Source organism: Meriones unguiculatus, chromosome 5 (genome assembly GCF_030254825.1).
Source record: "Meriones unguiculatus strain TT.TT164.6M chromosome 5, Bangor_MerUng_6.1, whole genome shotgun sequence".
Lineage (NCBI taxonomy): Eukaryota > Metazoa > Chordata > Mammalia > Rodentia > Muridae > Meriones > Meriones unguiculatus.
In genome coordinates this window covers 111,311,600-111,333,647 of record NC_083353.1, presented here as the reverse complement: position 1 = coordinate 111,333,647, position 22,048 = coordinate 111,311,600, and the positions used below count along the sequence as shown (strand labels likewise).

The 22,048-nt window shown below is 51.0% G+C and overlaps 1 protein-coding gene across 5 annotated transcripts; it reads right to left on the bottom strand.

Annotated features, from left to right (window-relative positions):
• Positions 1-443: 443 nt before the first annotated feature.
• Positions 444-20,881, bottom strand: Slc25a18 (solute carrier family 25 member 18). Of its 5 annotated transcripts, XM_060384098.1 has the most exons (12): positions 20,632-20,880; positions 17,702-17,769; positions 15,802-15,916; positions 11,316-11,552; positions 9,647-9,769; positions 9,443-9,498; positions 6,995-7,085; positions 5,940-6,058; positions 3,289-3,454; positions 2,891-3,045; positions 2,446-2,521; positions 444-1,930 (listed from the first exon to the last, which is right to left on the bottom strand). In XM_060384098.1, the coding sequence occupies exons 4-12, from the start codon at positions 11,333-11,335 to the stop codon at positions 1,789-1,791; spliced, it is 948 nt and encodes a 315-aa protein (XP_060240081.1). In that variant the 5' UTR covers positions 11,336-11,552; positions 15,802-15,916; positions 17,702-17,769; positions 20,632-20,880; the 3' UTR covers positions 444-1,788. The 5 variants fall into 5 exon arrangements, with proteins under 5 accessions (XP_060240081.1, XP_060240083.1, XP_021488304.1 ...); XM_060384100.1 differs by lacking the exon at positions 17,702-17,769; XM_021632629.2 differs by lacking the exons at positions 15,802-15,916; positions 17,702-17,769 and having other exon boundaries at positions 11,316-11,398; positions 20,632-20,881.
• Positions 20,882-22,048: the final 1,167 nt, after the last annotated feature.

The following is a 22,048-nucleotide window of genomic DNA, read 5'->3' as shown; positions in this document are numbered from 1 at the left end:
AAGAAGACCCCACCTACCATCACCACCCCCTAAAACAAAGAAGGTTCTTACAGAGGAACCTAGAGAGGAATTACCCCCAAATCCCTGCTGTATATTAACTGCTCACTAGATCTTTTTGCAGCCCTGTGACCCAATGGACATCACACAGGTATTCTCTAGTCCTGTCCCTGAGGCTAGACAGCTTTGTGTGTGTGCACCTGAGCTAGAGGGTGGGTCCCAGAGCTGCACCAGTGAGCCACGCCCCCAGCCTATGGCCCGTGCAGCTTTGTTGAAACAGTTTTATTTGGACAAAGTGAAAAACAGCCCAAGTTCCGGGGGGTAGGAGCTTTAGTACAGATCCCCTCACAGCTCATCTGTGCTTTCCGTGGTCCTTAGGTGAATGCACAGAATTGTTTAGGTCTTATCTCACTGAGGATGAGGCCATTCAGGTGGATAGTTTGCAAGTTTGCATGCACATCCGCTCCCCCTCCCCGACCCAAGTTTTAAGTGAGGTGGGCCTAATGGGGGTTCTTTTCAGTCTTGTTTTGGCTTTTGTCGGGGTCTCGTGCAGTCAAGGCTGGCCTAGAACTTGCCCGTTGGCAGACGATGACCTTCAGTTTCCTATCCTGCCTCCACCTCCTACATGCTAGATTATAGGCCTGTGCCGCCACACCCAGCTTATGTGGTGCTGGGGGTGGAACCCTGGGCTTGGCGTGTGCCAAGCAAGCACTCCACCATTCAGCCATGTCTCCAGCCTGACCCAGGAAGCACCGTTCTTAAAACAGGATTGTTTTCACAGAACCGGATGTCGTCCGGCATCGTTCACTTCTCTGCAGCAGGCTACAGAGGAAGGACTGGAGGCGGTGAGGCTTGCTTGGGTTTCTTAGTGTGACACGGTGATGAGGTGACGGGCACAGAGAGACAAGACTCAAGTGTAAGAGCTGGAGAGATGGCACCTGCTACTCTTCCAGAGGACCCGAGTTCAGTTCTCAGTGCCCACGGCTGGCAGCTCACAATGGCCCCTAACCTAGCTTCACGGGACCCAGTGCTGGCTCGCTCTGGTCCCCCAGGGCACACATGCACATAAATAATTCAAACAAACTCAGGTTCAGTGTAAAGACGGTCCCCCAGCTACTCTCCACTCTTGAACAACAGTTGGAAGATGGTCGGCAACTGCTGTGGGGCCCCAGGGGCCACAGCTTGGTTGCGTAGAAGACATTCCTTGTCAGTCATCTGCTCTGCTGATTACAGGACAAGGATCTAGCCAGCTTTATTTCAGATCTTGTCCCACAAGCATCCATTAGGAGGGAATCGGCCTATTTTGAGGGTGAGCATCTGGGCAGGACAGCTGCTGACAAGGCCTGACTGCTCACTCGACCATTCGCGACGCTCAGGAAGGTACACAGTTCAGCCCAGGGGCCCTTCTGCTCTGCACCACATCGGCACCAAGACTAACACCAACCCTGCACACGCCGCGGCCACTGCTTCGCCTGCCTGTGGTGGGAATGTTAGTGTGAAACAGCCCCTTCCGTCCCTACCCAAGGTGTCATGGTCCTGCCACGATAACCCAGGAAGGCCGCTTCTGCTAGACAAAGATGGTTGGGGCTTCTGGGTGCCCCCAGTAGGCTGCACCACAGAGCTTAGTTTTCCTAAAGGGAGATGAGGGCTCTACTCGCTTAGTCAAATGGGTCATCTCTTCTGAGGTAGCGCTACAAGTTACAGACCACATACGTTGGGGCGGGCACCTTATACGTGAGCACTGACATCAGGCCCCAAGTGGAGGGCCAGCCAGTTGAGGGACACGCTAAATTACTCAAAGCGCTTTAAGATGTGCTCTCCGATGCCAATGAAGTAGATGCCCTGGGCAATCCCAAAGAGGGGGGCCATGACCAGGGCACGGCAGCCTGCCCCCTTCATGAAGGCTGCTGCTCCCTCCTGTGTCCAGAGTTTCCTGTGAAGAAAGGAGAGCCTTGGTAGTGAAGGGCTAAGAGCATGTTAACTCATGACTTTTCTCCAAGCTTTACTTTGTTTTTGTTGGGTCTGGAGAGGTCTCCAGGTGTAGCCCAGGCTGGCCCTGGGGCTGCCCTCGCTCTCCTGAGGGCTAGGATTATAGTTTTAGAAATGAGCCCACAGCATGCCCACACCTCCTTTGAGACAAGATCTCAATGAAGTTTAGGCTGAGCTGTGTGGTGGTCCTGCCTGCAGCTCTCAGGCGCTAGGCCAAGACTGGAGCCGTTAAAGCCCTTTTGGCAGGGTGTCTGTGTACCATCTTTAGAGTGGAGGACTGCAGAGGGGGAGAGGGGGGTCCTTAAAAGGTCCAGATTGTCTGCAGTCTGGCGGGAAGAGTTGGGGAGAAGCAGAGCCTCGAGCAATCAGAAAGCTCCCAATACTGCATGTGAGGGGCAACCCAAGTCCTGCCATGAGCTGTATCTTGCGCTGGATGGAGGGCTGGGGTACCAGGCTCACCTGGCACAGTCACTGACCCCACTGTAGGTGTCTTCTCCAAGGCCTCTCTTGAGGGTCTGGATTCGAGTCTTCAGAACTGAACGAAGCAGAAGTTAGGACGAGTAAACACCTGACTGAGCTTGTCCCTTCTGCTCACCCAGTGGGCTTTCCCTGTAGGAGCAGGCCCTGAGGCCAGTGCTATGGCTGTGAGAAGAGGGGCCTTCTTCGGCCTTCCCCTGTAAGGGGGCTGGGTGTGTCCCTGAGCACATGGGAGCATTTCCTCACAGTTCCTCCAGGGTCAGCATTCGCCACCAAGACTGGGAACTACTGGGACGGAAAAGGAAAGCCTCTGGAAGGCGAGGGGCCGTGTGGTGACGAGGGACAGTGAGGACACAGCCTTGTGCGAGCCCGATTCGTGAAGCAGGATGACCCTTAGATCCCAAACCGTGGCCCTCTCCACACCTACCATCCAGAGGGGTGACGGCTACCGCGGCCACAGAACCTGCTGCGCAGCCTGCCACAAAGGAGTGCGAGAAGGGGGCCTTGCCCGTGAGCTCGCTGATCCCGAGCTGGTTCAGGTTTGCGAACAAGGGGAAATAGATGATGGAGAATGGAATGTCTCTGTAGAGGAGAAAGACCACACTCTAGGTGCCCTCTCAGCAGCTGCCCTGGAAGCCAGGGGGTGGCAGGAACACCTCCCTTTGGAAGGATGCTCTTGCCCTGTCCAGCTGCCCCCGCCCAGCACCTGTAACCTGCAGAGGAAGCGGCAGTAGTTCCAAAGGAAAGCAATTTGCTAAGATGAGTGAGGTAGGCCGGTCTCTACTCTAGGGGTCTCAGGATCCAGGCTCAGGAAGAGGTCCTCACCTGAGGAGAGTGGCACCCAGGCCCCTGTAGAGACCAGACAGGCCCTGGGTGCGGAGCAGCTCCCAGGCGATGGCGGTGGCCGAGGGGCGACTGTGAGCGGAAGCCGGGCCAGTGCTGTAGGGCTGGGGAGGAGGCGTGGCTGAGGCAGAGGCCTGACGACAGGCGGCTGGGGAGGAAAGGCAGCCGCTTGTGCACCAAGCCCAGCAGGTGCCCAAGGCGTTCTGTTCTTAGTGGTAGACACAGCCCAGGGTCCATGATGGCACCTCAATTAGAGTCCGCCCAGCCTGATTAACCCTTTGGTGGTCACCGTGGCCAGCTGACTGAGCCTTTTCAGGTAGTCACTTTGGGACAGAAACACCAGAAGTGTCCTGCTTAACGTTAGAAGCCACCAGCACATGCTTTTGTGTAAAATGACCTCCTCCTCCTCCTTCCAGGGTTGCCTCTCCCTCACCCCAAGACCAGGCACACACACCATGCATAACCTCCTCTGTCTCGGGTTCAGTGTTAAACCCTCCTTAGTGTCCTCTTCAAAGCCTGTTCTTTGTCTAACTGAAGCTAGGCTTGCTGGTTCAGTGCAAACCTAGCACCAAGAGGCTGGAGAATTACTGCTTTTATTTTTAGAGGGGTGGGGGTGGGTCTCGGTGACACACACCTTTACTATCCCAGTACTCAGGAAGCAGAGGCAGGTGGATTTCTGTGAACTCGAGGCCAGCCTGGTCTACATAGTTCTAGGCTAGTCAGGGTTTATGAGACCGTGCCTATAAAGAGTCAATGGATAAGGAACAACAGATAAACATGTAGCAATTGAGATGGAATTACCTCCCTTGAGCACTTAAACTGCAGGGAAATCAGGGTGTGACAGAGATCCCCTCAGCCATCTTCCAAGTTCGAGGCCAGCCTCGGTCACACAAGACCCCATTTCAACCAACAAAACAAAATGTGAATGTGGATGAGCTGAATGCAGTGGTCCGTGGCTGTAGCCCTAACACTTGGGAGGCGGAGGCAGGAGGATTGTGAGTTCAGGGTCAGGCAGCCTGGGTATCAAGGCTGTCTTACTGGATGTATGGAGGGGTGGATGGTTGGATGGATAGGGCAGGACTCGTGGGTCCGCTAACGACTCCGGGATTGGATGTATTGAAAGCGCGTGTTCACTTAGAAGCCAGGGTTTGCTGGGCATGGTACCCTGCACTATACATTTGATTAGTCAAGAGCCGGAGGCAGGAGAATGGCTTAAGCCCGGGAGTTCAGGGTCCGTTTGGGCAGCGTGGTGAAAGCTGGTCTGAAATGAAAAGGGCGGGAGCACTGGGCAGAGCGCTTGCCCAGTGGTCATGAGAAGGGGGCCTGACCCCGGCGCCACAAAGACCAAACGGAAAAAGAAGCATTTGTGCTCTTGGCTCAGAGGACGTGACCCCAGCTCCACATCCCAGCCTTCCCCAGCACCCAGCAGGGCAACAGAGATCTGCTGCCTATTGCTCATAGTGCGGGGGTCTTACATGGCCTAGGCTAGGAACTAGGACCTGGGGTGTGGCTCAGTGCTAGAGGGCCCACATAGCAGCAGAGCGTGTGTTTGGGAAGGGGGGGGCGTCTAGCGAGAGAAAAAATTCTCAAGTGGAAAACCGGATTCCTGCTTACTCGGCAGATTGTAGACTGAGAAAGCCCGAGGGACACAGCCACCAAGGGCAGTGTGGATCAGTGGCTCTTTGAGCCCAGACTGACCTCCTGGGATTACAGACAAGCACACAGCTCTGGCTTTTACATACGTTGTCTTCGGTTAGTTTTGGGTTTTGTTCATCTTTGTCTTTTTGAGACAGAGTCTCCCTATGCAGCCTTGGCTGGCTTGGACGTCACACACAGATCCACTCGCTTCTGCCTCCCAAGTGCTGGGGTCAAAGGCCTGCGCCACCACACCAGCCTCGTATCAGGATCTCTTACCCAGGTTGAAGAGATGAGAGGCAGGCTCTTTCTCTCGGCAGAGAGGGGCACAGCGGGCCCTGAAGCCACTTAAGGCAGCACAAGTGTGTGTGGCTGAGCTGAGGACAGCGGTGTTGGGTACGTCACACACAGGCTTCTTTCAACAGACCCTGGTTCATCCCCGAGGAAAGGGGCCCTGTGTCCTCCTCAAGCGCTTAATCTTTGTCCTCACTGTACGGGTGGCACTGTCAGCGTTCTGATTTGTTTGGCTTTCCATATTTGAAATTTAAAACGTGTATTAGTTTAAGGTACCTGCTTTGCCTGCATGTGTCTCTGTGTCACATGGATGCCTTGCCTGAGGAGGCCAGAAGATGGCATTGGGCCTCCTGGAACTGGAGTTACAGGTTAGCTGCTGTGTGCATACTGGAATTGAACCCCAGTTCTCTGGAAGGCAGCAAGTCCTCTTAACCAAGCCCCATTTTTAAAAAGCTTCAGGGATCCAGCCTGAGCATCAAGTCCTTAGCATGGAGATGTGAGATGTGCTTTCATCCTCTAGAGCCCAGGCCCTGTTTCTGCTCCTCAGGCTGGAGCTGAAAGGGTTAAAGTCAGTCTTCACCATGAAACACGTTCTGTTGACCTAGAAACTGAGTGCACGCAGAGCCTGGCTAGTGAGAGTGTGCAGTGAGGTGGGCCTTCGCTGCCCCTGCCTTGCTGATGTCATGAATTGGGATGTGCCTCACCTAAGCGGCCAGCATCCTGCAGCTGAATCTTGAGCATCTCCATGGGACAGGTGACCACCACCTGACACATTCCAGCCCCACACCCGGCCAGCATCTCCATCTTCAGGTTCCGCTGCATTCTGTGAGACCAGGAGGAAGGTCCTTAGTCTCAGGCCAGCCCTGCCCCACTCCGTGCCCTTCCACCCTCCTCAATGGTTGGAACTCCGTTCCTCTTTGTTTGTTTGAAGACAAGTTTTTTCTGCATAGTTCTGGCCATGCTGGAACTCACTGTGTAGGCCAAGCTGACCTCCCTCAAACTCACAGAGATCCACCTGCTTCTACCTTTTTGCCTCGTCTTGCTAAGGTGTGTGCTACCATGCCCAGCCTCTTCCCCTTGAGTGCTAGGATCAGAGGTGTGCTTCACCGTGCCTGGCTCTTTTTGTTTGTTGAAACTGTATGTAAACCAAGCTGTCCTCAGTTTTGCCCCAGTCCTCCCGTGTCTGCCTTCTAGCTGCTCCTGCTAGAATTACAGATGGTGCCACTGCGCACAGCTGAAAACACATTTGCAGCAGAGGCTATGGGGAGGCAGCATGTACTGAGTTGAAATCAGGAACCGTGAGGCACCAGTGTGATGTCAGCCTCTTAAGTGCCATCCCCAGGATGAGGGGGGACACAGAAGAGGAGAGGGTTGGAGGGCTGATGCCTAAGATCTGTCAGCTTGTTGGGTGTGGCTACTCAAGGCTAGGATTCTGGGCATTTGGGTGGTAGAGGCTGGAAGATCGCTGTAAGTTCCAGGCAGATCTAAATGGGGAGATCTGGTCTCAACAAACTCAAGAATTCATCAGCTGGTGGCTAAATACATACTCTATGTGCTCTGCGTCCCCTCTCGACTACTTTCTCTCTCCCGCATTATATCTGCTCGCCCTTTCCCTTCACTGCCTGTGTGTCAGAACACTGACCTCAGCCACGTGTGCACACCTGATCATAAAGGTGCATACGGATAAACTGAGGCATGTTGGCGCCCACAAGACAGGCACATAGTGAAGGCTCCCTGCCCCACTGTCACCGGTCCTTACCCGTCCTGCATGAGCAGCTGCCGCAAAAAGTCATTGGCTGCCAGCTTGATTGCCTTCTCTGGAGTGACCAGGGTGAGGTTTACTGCAGCCCCTGGAGGTGAGAAGCGAAGAGAAGGCATTATGGCTTATGGGGGACAAGTGTTAAAGCTTATGTTATAGGGGACGCAGTCTGTGTACTGAAAGATAGGGAGGGGTCTCATTCCCTCCCCTAGCACGTTCTTGTTCCTTGCTGCTGTGCGCGCACGCGCATGCCCAGGCACACACGTGGGGCCAGAGGACAGCTTTGTGCAGTCAGTCTCCTCACATGGTTCTGGAATCAAAGTCGGCTTGCCAGGCTTGCCAGGCTTGTCAGCTGGGAACCAACCTGCCAGCCCCCACTTACGTTTGGAGTCAGAGGTCTTAGACTGTGGCCCGGGATGCCACAGAACTCACAATCCTCCTGCCTCCTTAGTGCAAGCATGACCGGTGTGCCACCGGGAAGCATACTGTCCTCTCATGCCCTACGCAAGCTGCGAGCAAAGCACTGGGCTCAGTTACATCTCCAACCCCATTCTTCCTTCCTCTCTGTCTCTTACCCCCCCCCCCCCCGCCTTTTTTTATTTTTTTGAAACAGGATCTCACTGTGCAGGCTTGGCTGACCTTGAGCTCACACAAACCTACCTGCTTCTCCTCCTGAGTGCTGGGATTAAAAGTGTGCACCACCACACCTGCCTGTTTTTTTATTTGTTTATTTTTCTTTTCTTTTCTAAGACTTTATTTTGTAGCCAGGTGGTGGTAGCACAGGCCTTTGGTCCTAGCACTTGGAAAGCAGAGGCAAGTGAATCTCTGTGAGTTCAAGGGAAGCCTGGTCTACAAAGGGAGTTCCAGGACAGACAGGGCTACACAGAGAAACTCTTATCTGGAAAAATGGAAGGAAGGAAGGAAGGAAGGAAGGAAGGAAGGAAGGAAGGAAGGAAGGAAGGAAGGAAGGGTAAGAGAGAAAGAAAGAAAGAAAGAAAGAAAGAAAGAAAGAAAGAAAGAAAGAAAGAAAGAAAGAAAGAAAGAAGGAAGGAGAGAAAGAAAAAGAGAAAGAGAGGAAGAAAGGAGAGAGAAAGGAAAAAGAGAAAGAGGAAAGAAAGAGAGGAAGGAAGGAAGGAAGGAAGGAAGGAAGGAAGGAAGGAAGGAAGGAAGGAAGGAAGGGTAAGAGAGAAAGAAAGAAAGAAAGAAAGAAAGAAAGAAGGAAGGAGAGAAAGAAAAAGAGAAAGAGAGGAAGAAAGGAGAGAGAAAGGAAAAAGAGAAAGAGGAAAGAAAGAGAGGAAGGAAGGAAGGAAAGAAAAAAGGAAAGAAAGAATGAGAGAAAGAGAGAGAAAGGAAGGACCATGATTTTACTTTACGTGCAGGAGTGTTTGCCTGCATGTATGTAAGTATACCCATGCATGCCTGGTGTCTGCAGAGTTCAGAAGACACATCTGATTTTCTGGAATTAGAGGTACAAGAGGCTTTGAGCTGTCATGTGGGAGTTAGGAATTGAACCCAGGACCTCTAGAAGAGCAGCCAGTGCTCTAAGCTGTTGACCATCTTCCCATCCCCAAAGATTTTATTTGCATGGTATGCGCATGTGTGCAAGTGTGTGTCTGTGTACATGTGTGTGCATGTATCACCATGCCTGGCTGCAGTGCTTGCCCTTAACTGTTAAACCAGCTCTCCAATCCCATTCTCCTCCTTAGACTCCCATTTTCTTTATGGATGCATGTGTCCCATTACCACGAAGTCATCTATGTCTGTCTGTTTTGTTGTTGTTGTCCCTTTGGTTGTTTGAGACAGGATCACATGTAGTTGGACATGGGCTCCCTTTGTGACTTTTCTTGAACTCTTGATTCCCCTGGCTGCATCTCCCAAACGCCGGGATCACAGGAGCATGTGACCGCACCTGGCTAAGAAGTCACCAGTCTATCCTGCTGGTACAGTCTCCTACCTCTGATGATGAATAAACAGTCTGAGGAGCTGGGCCTGTCTCCTATTTTATGGCACTTGGATCCACACAAGTTTTCGTCCTTGTTCTCTGGGGTCCCAGCATATCGGCTCTTTCCCAGCACTGACCTATGGCTGATTTCACGGGGCCTCATTAAGGATGCGGAAGCTGCAGACAGCAGCAGCATGGGGTCCAATGAGGCTGAGCTCACAGTTCTGTGGGTCATTCTGCATGTCAGGGAGAGTAAGAGGGGAGGGAGGCAGGAGGCAGCTGGGGGTAATTGCTTTTGAACAGCACAACCAGGCACCACGAAGGAGGCCTTGGCTAGAAGCAGCTACCTCTGCAGTGAAGGCGCTTGAAAGCTGGTGTAGTCTAGGCAGCGCCCTGGGTGGAATGAGCACCGACACCTCTGTGCTACAAGCTCACAGAGCGTGCGCCGTACGCACTGCCCCATCATCCCTGGTAGTGTAGCCTGTGCTATGAGTTTAGAAGCCCACCTCGGTACATGCCCAAGAAGCCCTCAGCACGTGCGGTCTTCATCAGGCAATCCGTCCTAGAAGCAGAGGCCAGAAAGGAAGTTAGCGGTGACCAAATGTGCCTCTTTTCCTTCCTGGGCACACCTCAGTTGGCCTTGCCCCCCCAGATCCCTCCGGGTCCTTCCCAGGGACCTCCCTGCCTTCACTTCTCCCACCGACACCTACATTCCTTTATACACATCCTTCCCCTGCTGGTTCTGCAGGCGGGTCTTGGCAAGGTCGATGGGAAACACACAGGTCACCCCCACGAGTCCTGCCACACCTCCGTTGATGAGTTTGGCAGTGATGCTAGGGGAGGAGAGAGAGAGAAGCAGTGTGTATGAGAGAGAGAGTTCCTGGCCACACAGGTTTGGTAGGGGATGAGAGCAGGCTCAGGCAGAGAAAATCAGGGATGGCAGCTACGGGGCTTCCAGCTGACCAGAGTGCCCTCTGCTCAGGACCCTCCCGACCCAGCTGTCAGCTCCTGTCCCTGCCTTCCACACAAGCTAGGAACCTCTTCCCAAGAAGCCCATGCTTACCCACACTACCCATAGTAAAGAGTTCACTAAGCTAAGATGCTGCAGCCTGCTGGGAGTTGGCAGGCCTTAGCTTGACCTTCAAAGATGTTCTCCAGAGCTGCCACCAAGGTTGGCTCTCCAGCCTCTCACCTTGGAGGCCTGTGAGGAAGTGTTCAAACAAGTTCCAACTCTATTTCCAGTTTACATGGCAAGAGTATGTGGTGCAAATGAATCTTGGCGAGGTTGTTGACTCGGGCAAGCCTCCTCAGTTCTCTGAAACTTCATTCCCCTCATCTGAGGGATTGTGTGAGGACCAAGTAAGTGAACATCAGGTAAACGGCAGCTATTGTTAAGGATGAGACACCTTCCAGGCTAGAGAGATGGCTCGTTGGTTAAGAGCATGTGTTGCTTTTTGCAGAGCACCCAGTTCCGAGTCCCAGCACCCCCATGGCAGCTCACAACCACGCGTAATTCCAATTCCAGCAGACCTGACCTCGTTTTTGACCTCTCTAGGTACCAGGAATGTACATATATTATACAGGCAAACATTCACACACATAAAATAAACCTAAACAAATATTTAAAGGATAAAAATGCCCTGTGAGCATGCATGCTTCTTAGCAAGAGATAACCAGGATGAATAAGCAGTATATTATTTACCCTAACCTCTGTCAATACTTGCTTTAGGCAGCGTGGCTCATCTTCCTGGTTAAGCATAGGAGTCTGGGAACAGAAAACAAAGCTTCCTCAGACTCCCTGGAAAATAGCAAAATGTTCTTATCTTTCAGGCCAGAGGCAGACATGAAGAAAATATTTGAGACAGGCTAGCTGGAAGCAGTAAAAGTAGGCAACAGTGAGTTTCTCTACAAAGAAACCTAAATAAAAAAGAAACTGGAAAGAGAGAAAGAGAGAGAGAGAGAGAGAGAGAGAGAGAGAGAGAGAGAGTGAGTCATGGCTTAAACTTCCCTGCAGAGATGTGTCAACGCATTTGAAAACAATCCTGCAGGGGAGGGAAGTTTAAAGGGGGGTCTCAGGTCTCATGTAGTCCAGCCTGGCCTCCAGCTTACTGGAGGTAAGGTAGCCAAGGCTCTCCTTAAACCAACCCCGGAGCCTCTACCTCTCAGAGCTGGCATGTGGGCAGACACAACTATGCCCAACTTGCACATTGCATTATTGGGGGGGGTCTGCTCATTTATCTGGGGAAATACACATTTGGGGTGATGGGTCTCATTTGCTCCTGCTAGTCATTCAGTCTGCTATTCTCATAATCTAGAGCTGCCACTGACCAGCTGCTACCATAGAAACCCTTTCCAACCCAGCTGTCCCCCTGAACCTACCTCAGGTCCTGGCTGGACATCCTGCAGGCGGTCAAGCACGGCAGCTCCCGGGACGCAGGCTGTGCAGGCCTCACAGGCAGCTGCTGTTGAGGCCAGTGGAGAAGGAAGAAGGGTGTCTCGACTCAAGCCCTCCAGAGAGCTGACGGGACACAGGAATCCTCATGCCCCTGCACGTTCCGTGTCCTTCCTTCCTACACCTTTTGGAAATGTGCATCCAGACAGAAATCCTTGTTTGGACTTTGATCAGAAAAGAAAGGAGGGTGAGAGAAGCCATCCCAAGGCTTCTGAGGAAGGGCTGGGAGTGGAGACATGGGCTCTGAAGAGATTTTTATCAGGAGTCCCTCTCACAGTAGACGAGGGCTGCAAGGCTTGAGATGTTCTCAAGCATGTTTGTCTGTTTACTTGAGATGTGGAGAATGAAGAGGGACATGAGACAGGGACTTGGACTTGCCATAGAGCCTACACTGGCCTCAGGCTCCCTATTGACATGACAGTGGGGTCTCCTTCCTCTATTCTCCTTGCTTTTCCTAAGGCTGCCAAGCAAGTCTTGGTCATCTCTAAGTATTTTTCTTCTGGGGAAGGAAGGAGAGGGAAAGGATGAGGAAAGTGACTCTCTTGGAGATGTTAATCGTGTCAGCCAAAAAAAAAAGTGTGTATACACACACACACACACACACACACACACACACACACATTATTGGGGGAGTGTGGAGAGATGGCTGGGTGGTTAGGAGCACCTGCTCTTCCAGAGGACCCAGGTTCAGTTTTCAGCACTCACATGGCAGCCCACAGCTGTCTGTAACTCCAGTTTTGGGAACCTCAGGCAATCTTCCGACCTTTGCAGGCACCAGGCACCAATGTCATGTACATACATACATGTAGGCAACACACCCACAAACGTAAAATAATATGGGAAGAAAAACCTTCTTAAGGGTAATATTGTCAAGTTTGATTACAGTTCTAGAACTCAGTATTAGTGACGATCTAACTAAGATCTCCTCTCTCAGGGACTTAAATTCCAGAAACAACAGATAATACACAGGAAAGCCCAAAGAGCCTAGAGCCTAGAGAGAAAGGACTACTATGAAGAATACAGTGCCTAGTACCTGTTGTCCCAGCACCTGGAAGTCTGAGGCAGGAGGGCCTCATACACTTCAGGGTCGGCGAGAAACTCTGACCCATACAGGGAAGATGGAGAGAGATGGAGGAAGTCACCTGGCTTTGACCTCAGCCCCCTAACCCATCCCCACCATACAGGAGAGAGGTAGAGGGGGTGGATTTAGAAGGGAAAAGCCCTCTGGCTACATGGTCCGTAAGCTCTGAGCAGGGTTTCACTAGGCAGGATCTCAGGCGGGCACGGGCGGGCACACAGGTGTGAGGGCCGGGCAGAGGCTCCAGGGGTGGCGCGAGGCTCACATCAATGTAGCTTGCGCCTGGGCCCTGGATTTCCTCCCCAGCCCTGCCAAGAAAAGAAAAGAAAACAAAAGCACCCTGGGTAAACACTACCCTGGACTGACTAGTGAGCTCAAGAGACCTGCAAAGCCAGTAAAGCCAAGTCATAAATGGAGGTGGGGGAGGGGGGCCACTGAGCATAGGGTTTCATGACAGACCCATGCCATCTGCTATGGGAAGAGACAAAGTCAAGCGGAGGATACCAGGATTACAGTCTGTAACTCCCTGGTGGGCCAGAGCTGGTGGTGGGCAGAGCTCAAGGGGCTGCCAGCGTGGGACTTGATCTGTTGGCCGAACAGAAAGCCGGTCTACAGGAAGGACAGAAGAGTAAGCACACAGAGAGGGGGCCCAATGGGGCCATTCCTCCTTCAGGCACTCCTGTGGCAGGCTCTTAATTTTGTTGTTTGTTTGGCACTGGGGATTGTTCTATCAGTGAGCCTGATTTTACTTGTGATTTTCAGACAGGATCTTGCTAAGTTTGCCCAGGCTGGCTGGGAACAACTTATAAAATCCTGTTGCCTCAGCCTCCCCTTTAGATTGCTAGCCTTAACGGTGTCCATCCTTGCTCCAAGCTCATAATCAAATGCCAGTCAAATGGATTCTGAGACACTCAGCTCACCTCATTGCATATCTTGAATTTCAGTTAAAAATTTATTTTTAGCTAGGCGTGGTGGCAGGCACCTTTAACCCTGTGCTCGGGAGGCAGAGGCAGGCCGATCTCCAAGTTCAAGGCCAGCTTGGTTTACAGAGTAAGTTCCAGGACAGCAAGGGCTTGTTACAGAGAAACTCGTCTTGAAAAACCAGAATATAAAATTATTATGCAGGTTTCATTTACGGTGTGTGTGGAGGGCAGAGGACAAGCCCCAGAGTTGGTTCTCACTACTCACTACGTGAGGTTGCTGGGCTTGTGTGGCAACCGCCTCCACTCACAGAGCCATCCTAGTAGATGGTTCATTTATCTACTTATTTACCTACCTACCTACCATCTTTCTGTTTTCTCTCCCCCCCTCCCCCACCAAGACAGCATTTCTCTGTGTGTAGCCCTGGCTGTCCTAGAATTACAGCCTGTCTGTAGACCAGGCTGGCCTTTGGCTTTTGTGGACTCACAACGATCTGCCTGCTTCTGCCTCCCAAGTCTAGGATTAAAGACGTGTACCACCAACGCCAGGCTCGGCTTCACTTTTTTCAGACAGGGTTTCTCCCTGTAGTCCTGGCTATCCTGGAACTCACTCTTTGGACCAGGCTAGCCTCACTCTGTCTGCCTCTGCCTTCTGAATGTTGGGATAAAAGGTGCGTACCACCATACCCAGCTTTGATTTTATTTTTGAGACAGTCTCACTACGTAGCCCAGGCTAGCCTCCAATCAACCTGTGTCAGTCCTCTTTCCTTGGACTCCTAGGTCCTGGAAGTACAGGCTTGTGTGAACACAACTGGCTTTAAGGAGGGCTGAAAGGACACTAAGAACTGAGGTGCACCCAGCCCACCTTCTTATCTTTAATTACTTGCTGGTCTGTGCTTGTGGGAAGTCGTTTCCTGTGGAGGCCAGGAAAAGGCAATGGAGCCCCTAAAGCTGGAAGTGATGAGGTTATGAGGCACCTGTCAAGTGTGCTGTCCTCGCAAAATCAACACGAACTCTTAACCACTGAGCCATGTCCTGGCTCCTATCTTGCTTTGTATGTGTTGTGTGTATACAATTGCATATATTTTATATGAGTGTTTTGCTCATGTTTTTACACTACATATCTGGTGCCAGAGATGGCCACAAGAGGGTGCTAGATTTTTCCGAGACTCCATTTACAGTTGTAAGCTGCCATGTGAATGCTGGGAATTGAACCTGGGTCCTCTGGAAGAGTAGCCAGTGCTCTTAATCGCCGAGCATCTCTCCAGCAGTGGAGAGGGAATTCACCACAGCCTCGACTCCCACCTTGTCTGGGAGAAGGCAGGTCCAGGCTGCAGAGTCCTCACCCTGGTCAGGAGCCTGTTCCTGCCAACTTTTTCTAAAAGCCAGAATCTTGGGACACTTGGTGGCAAAATGTCATATTAAACTGCCAGACATTCTTTGAGATGGTAAGTTGTCATGAAACATACAAAAACCAAAACAAACCCCAAGTAGCTACTTCAGATGTACAGAACTTAACCTTTTGCTATGAAATCAGAATAAAGGAAACGGACACACAACAGCCCTTTGGACCCATTCCTGGCATTTTTAGAGCAAAATTAAGTGACAGAAATCAGTGTTCCTTGGCAATGGGAATGGGCACATTGGAGATAAGTCAGAGAACAAAGGAACACGCTGAGCTGGGGCATTCCACAGCAACTCTGCAGCATTTGCTGATGAGGGCTTTTCTCACCCTGCAAATCCTAGCCCCGGGTTCCCTTTTGCAAACTCAAGCAAAGAGCACGACTTCACAAGATCCCTGCCATAGGTAAATCAATCTGTGAACCAACAGAGAGCAGCCATGGCTTCTGTTTCTACAAACTAGTGTGTATGTGTGCTGTTTGTATGTGCACCGTGTGTCCATGGAGCCTAAAACAGGTGATGGGATCCCTGGAACCAGACACAGATGGTGAACTGCTTATGTGGATGTTAGGGACCGAACCCAGCTCCTTTCCGAAAGCAACAAGGCTCTTATCATTGACCCTTTTCTTTTGTACCACACAGAATATAAAATAAAAATTCAAAAATTAAATTTATTACTTTTTAAATTTAGCCAGGCATGTGCCACCCTCCCTGCCCCCCTCACAGGTTTCTTCTCTGTGTAGCCCTGGCTGTCCTGGAACTGTCTTTGTAGACCAGGCTGGCCTCAAACTCACAAAGATTCAGCTGCCTGTCTCCCCGATTAATCCTCCACTGGGGTTAAAGTCGTGTGCCACACCACCACGGTTTTAAAGGGATCTTATCAGGAAACCCTAAACTTGGCAACAGGGCCCATTCCACCCAGTCCTTCAGGCAATCTACTGAATGCCTGCAGGGTGACGGTCAGTGTTCCAGGCAGCTGGCTTGTGGCTGGCTGACAAAGTAAGATCACTTTACCTTCAAAGAATTTAGGTTTTACTGGTTCCAACTTTGAAAGGACAGGGCTGGCAGAGCGGCTTGGCGGGAGTCCGTGGGCCTCATGGGCAGGAGGCCTTGTCTTCCGTCTTGAGTGCTAGGGAAGAGTTTGGTAACTGGGGCAGTGCTTGCCTCACTCCCCACCAGGGATCACAAAGCAGCATCGTAGGCTCCTTCTTTTTGTTGCTGTGGTGGTGGTGATGGTTTCCTTGTGTACCCCTGGCTGTTCTGGACTCAAACTCACAGAGATCGGCCTGACTCTGCTGGGATGAAAGGCAGTGCCTTCTAATGAACAACTTGCTCTATTTTAGCTAGCTTTATGAAGTCATTAACTAGTGTCCTTAACAAACACTCAGATCCCATTTTACAGTGATAACTGGTTAGTGTTGAAAAAGAGCCAGAGCCGAGGAAGGACACTGAGACATCTTGCTGGCCCTGCTTTTTCTTCTGATTTAACTCTATTTCTGCACTAATTTGCATCAATCGTAAACTTTCAAGGGACCAGGAGAAAACCAGTTACTTCATCACCAATGGAAAAATCCTGTCCACACCTGGACAGATGGCTCTCTGCAGGTCAAGGCGTGGGATGCACATGGTGGAGGGAGAAGACGGACCCCACATGCATACTATGGTAAGGATGTGTATGCACACATACAATAGATAAGCATAACAATCAAAACCCAGGAGAGGGAGAGATGGCTCAGCGGTTTCCAGAGGTCCCGAGTTCAATTCCAAGCATCCACATGGTGGCTCACAACCATTTATACTGGGATCTGATGCCCTCTTCTGGCATGCAGGTGTACATGCAGATAAAGCACCCATATACATTAACTAAATAAATCTTAAGAACAAACAAAACATCAACCAAAACCAAACAAAAAACAAAACCCTCTTCCAAGTGTCATCACCTCAGAGGGGTTCAGCGTTATGGCCCAGGTCCATCCTCAATGGCGGGGAGCAGCTTTTGATGGATGCGCTAATGCTCTTAGGGCAGGTTCCTGCTCCCACCCCACCTTGCCCACTGCCTGCCCCCTTTTCTGCTCTCCATCAGCTCACGACAGCTTCTTCAGGGGATAAGCCTAACCCTAACCCTACTAGTACACACTGGCAATGTGCCCAGGATACACTTTGCTCCCAGATCACCAATAAATTACAAACTGTTGTTTGGGAATCAGAGTGATAGCTCAATCAATGTGACTTCCTCTCAGAAGTGTTTATGTATGCATGATGTATGTATACATGTGCGTGTTTTAAAGACGGGGTTTATGTAGCCCAGTCCCAGAACATGCTATATAGACCCAGTGGGCTTCGAACTCAGAGACCCCCTTGCCTCTCTGCCTCTGCTGAGGTTAAAGGCATGTACCATTATATGAGCTAATGCTCCTCCTCCTCTTCTGTTTTTTTGAGACATGGTTTCTTTGTGTAGCCCTGTTCATCCTGCAATTAACTGTAGACCAGGCTGACCTGTGACGGAGAGCCTGCCTCTGTTTCCCAAGCACTGGGATTAAAGCCATGGGCCGCCACCACCCAGAGCTTTTGTTTTTAAGCCCACAAATGCAACCACCACCTTTAACTTGCAGTTGATGTTAGCACATGACATACAGCTTTGAGCTGCTTTCTTCACACTGAGAACCAGGGCTGCTTCCTCCTACTAGCAGGGCACATGGGTCTCCCAGGGCTAAGCCCCTCCTACCAGAGTGGTCATTAACTTTGTCTTGACTCACTACCCAGGAAGTACCCCACTTCCCAGGGTGCTCTTGGGATGCCAGAGACTTCCTCTTACCACTGCTTGCAGTGGGTGATGTGGAAAGCCCTGTCCCTAAGGCCTCCTTGCCTTTCTACCAACTCTATGCTTGACATGGACAGACAAGACAACTCTTACCAGTTTTCAGGAAGGACCTTCTTTCTGCCTTCTCTGGAGTAAAGGACAGAGGCTGGGTTTCCGGTGAGCTGTGGGCAGAGCTGGCTTACAATGCTGTCTGCAGGAGCTGCTTTGTCCTTGGGGTTTATCAGAGTGCAGTCCCTCCCTCCCTCCCTGCTGCAGCTCTCACGTGGGCAGAGGTGCCAAGCAGGATGTTACTAAGTCCTCCTTCGCTGCAGTATTAGCCTTGACACACTGCACTTTGCAGTGGGTTTGGACCAAACTCCACAGAGGCCACACACCAGGCCAGAGCTCCCATTACCTGGCTGGAAACACAGCTGAGCAGCAGCTGGACTGAGGCAGCTGCAGGGCAGGTGGGGACACCCCATCATGCAGCACTTCTGTGAAGTCTCAACCTTCACAGCCAGCGCGCTGAATGCCCTGGGGCAGATGTGTGAGGGTGGGGTCAGCATGGGCTCTCAGCATGCTCAGCTCTGGCTAGGTGAGTGTGGCTGTTGACAATAACTACAAGCAACGCCTGCAGGTGGGGATGTTGTGTATAAGGGTCATGGCTCATATGTGTATGCACTCCCCCCCCCCGCCCCGAGATAGGATCTCACCGTGTAGCCTAGCTGGCCTGGAAACCCACTATGTAGACCGAGCTGGTCTCAAACTCACAGTCCCCATGCCTCAGTCTCCGGAGTGCTGGGATGACATCACGCACTACTGCACCTGGCTAGTGCTCTCCTTTTGCAGGTGTGTGGATGGAACTCCCACGTTCAGCACGTACACGCTGGGCAAACACTCACTACGAAGCTACATAAAAGTCTCGTGCAATTTTAATTGCAGGCACATGTCTCTGTTGCTCTTGCAAAGAACCAGAGTTCAGTTTCCAGCACCCACATGGCAGTTTGCAATCATCTGTAAATTCAGTTTCAGGGAACTTAAAGCTCTCTTCTGACCCCTGTGGGCACTAGGCAACGACATGGTACATACAAAGTCAAAATACTCATACACACAAAAGAAAAACAAAGCTGGGCGTGGTGGCACATGCCTTTAATCCCAGCACTCAGGGAGGCAGTGGCAGTCGAATCTGAGTTTGAGACCGGCCTGATCTACAATGCAAGTCCAGGACAGTCAAGGCTACAGAGAAACCTTGTCCCTACCCCCCAAAAAACAAACAAACAAACCAAAAACAAAATAACAACAAAAAACAATTACAGAATCGAGTATTGGTGGTTTTCATCTGTAATCCCAGGACTTGAAACCTCAGCCTTCAAGTCCTGTGATTACACAAATTCAAGGCAAGCCCTCACTGTAGAGTGAACCCAGAGCCCCGAAACAAAAAAGGGGGGTTGGGGTGAAGCTCAGTTGGTACCTGCCTAGGATGCGTTAAATCCAATCAACCCCAGAGCAGAGCAATTAGCAATGAGGAAGAACAGAAATTCAAGAGTGTATCTGGCTAGCAAGCAAATTCTAAACTAGCCAGAGAGTCCTGGGACTCTGTCCCAAATGAACAAATAAAAACAAACTGGCGTGACATCATAGGCCAGGAAGGGCCCATAGGAGCTCAAAGCCAGGGCAGAAGGGAGCTTCAGCTTTGGTTTGCAGCAGCTAAAGGCAAAAGCACATCACAGTTAGAGGCATCTACGACCTCTCTTTAAGCAACTTTCCAGGCAGGGCCTGATTGCTTCAAGAATGGCTCTGCAAGATCCCAAGCTAGCTGGAAGGCAGTATTGCCACCTCTCAGGCCCAATGCGAAGTTACCAGGATACCCTGATGACACAGGAACACAGTGAAGGTTTCCAAACACTGTTCTGGCTGGTTTACAACCTGTGTGTACCACGAAAACCAATCTCTTTAAGGTGGGGCATCAGGCAGGCAGGTTTTGTACAGCCCAGAAACCATTAAAAGGCAGCCTAGACTGGCAGGATCTTGCTAGTCTATTGACTAAAATGCAGCAGCAGCTGATGGATTGTCAGTCAGCACAGGACTACAGTGGGCAGGGAAGGTCAGGGTAACAGTTTCAAACTCTTGAGGCGCAGAGAAAATGGGAAGCTGAGCTGGACTGAGACCCATAAAAGAAGCAAGTGGCCTGGAGCAGGGAGGACAATAAGGGAGTTCCTCAGCTTTCCTGTCTTCCCAGGTGTGGAATACAGGACAGCTGTTCCCATCACTCCTCATTTTCCATAGTTCTTCAAAAGAAGACATGGTGAGATTCAGCTCAGAAAGGTGTAACAGTCTAGAACTGAAATTTGAAGCCAGGCCCTTCCTCTAGGGGTGTGCTCGTAAACTAAGGCACAGAGGTGTCTCCTATCAGGGAGCAGGGTCCTTCATGGCTTATTAGACAGAAAGGAGGAGGAGGAAGAGCCTGCACTTTAACCAGTTCCTAAGTGATGCTCACTTGTTCACTGCAGGTCCCCACCTGACGGTTACAACAGGTCACACCTGGCCTATGCCCAAGTCAAATGGTGTAGACCAAGAGCCACCCTGCTTCAAGTAACAAGTGGGAACAAAACCACTCATCACCGTCAGCTCTGGCTGAGCAGTAGGCCTTCCAGCACCCTGCTGTAGGCCAGTTTCCTCCACTCTTCTCCCCTCATTGCTAATACAAAGGAAGAGACTATCTGAATAAGCAGGCAAGGTGCCTGGCAGATGCTGCCTATCAGTCTGCAATGCTCTATCAAGTGGATTCAACAACTGCACCAAATGAATGAGGAGTGGGGTGGGAACTCTGTGCTGAGTATGTACATTTTCTCTTGTGCACTGTTAGTGCCAAACGCTACAGCTGAACAACTATTTACATAGACTTTTACAAGAAACCTACAGATGACAATACACAGGAAGATGTGCATAGAGGACATACAAATCCAATCCCAGGTCACACAGGCACCTGCAAATGGGGGCCCTTGCAACCAATCCCTGAGGATGCCAAGGGCAACTGTACTTACTGACAGCTTGGACAGGAGTCACGCCACATCTGTTTTTGGTACACTCCAGGCCAGGCTGTGCTGGATCTTGTCTTTGCCTTCCTACAAAGACTTAACTCCTTCCCATAGTGAAAACTCTGGATACCACCTGAGGAACTGGCTTCACTGCTTCGAACAACTCAGCCCAGCTTTAAATAGTTAGACTAGGGCAACTGGTCCTATGCAGTCAGGAATGAGCTCATAGGATTCTAGGAGCAAGTTGTGGTTTTCCACTCCTCAAATGGTCTCAAGACACCTGAATTAAAATTCGTGTCATGGAGGCAGAGGGGCAGGGACTCCAGCACACAATAGCTCAATCTGGGCACTTCCCAGCTGCCTTCTTGGCTGCTACTGCACAGTTCATTTTGCACTGAAAGCTTTTGCTAAAACTGTCTCAGGAAACTAGAGAAGTGAGCCTTGTGAGCACAAAGGAGACCGAAACAAATGCACAAACACTGCCCTTTCAAAAGCTCAAGGAACTGAATCCAGGGCAACAGATCAGCAAGGCCAAGCTACCAGAGCGAGGTGGGGGGTGAGGACACTGAGGTCTGCCCAGACAGGCAGCTGCAGCATGGGTGCTCAGAGCTCAGCCACCTCTGGCTGAGCTGGAAGGATTTCCAACCACCCAGGAGCAAAGAGCCCACAGCCTTCCTGCCAAGGAAACCACGTGCACAACAACAGCAGGGCATAGGCCATTCCCTTTCCAGAAGTTTCCACCTGGATATTTTCCCAACTGCTAGTGACACCTTCAGGGAGAGAGTAGAGCAAAGCGGCTCAAGACAGGGGCTGCTTGTAAGAAGGGACCCTTCTTCCTGACCGGGACACCAGAGGCAAGACGATCTCTGATGAGCTGTACCTTCAGTACCTAATAGCCACATGGAGGGGTCCACAGGCAGTTTACAGCTTCATCTCTTCCCTACTTTCTACTGGGGCTTTTTTGTTTGTTCCAGTTTTAACAAGGAAGCTCACAGCACAGGGTCTTATATGTTATCTGCTAGACCAAAACTGTTATCCAGAAACAACTCCCAAGAGGCGGATTAACTGCCTGGTCTAGGAGTTTTAAAACCAAGCTGAGAAATGGAAGACATTTTTGGCTGCATACAGGATTAGCATTGGTTGTTTGGTCAAAATGTATGGTAGGACAGGTGCTTTTGTTGAGGTGGGGGCAGCGTGTATTGTAAGCTGTAAGCTGTGTAGACAAAGACTTCACTTCGGGAGCTGGGACTTGGGGTGTCACACACAGCATACATCTACTAGGTCTTATTCTGTTTTTAATTGATGGACATGAGTGTTCTGCCTGTATGTTATGTGCAGCGTGGAGGTTAGAACTGGGTACTGGATCTCTGAAAACTGAATTCCAGGCAGTTGTGAGTTTCCATGTGAGTGCTAGGAGAGAAGT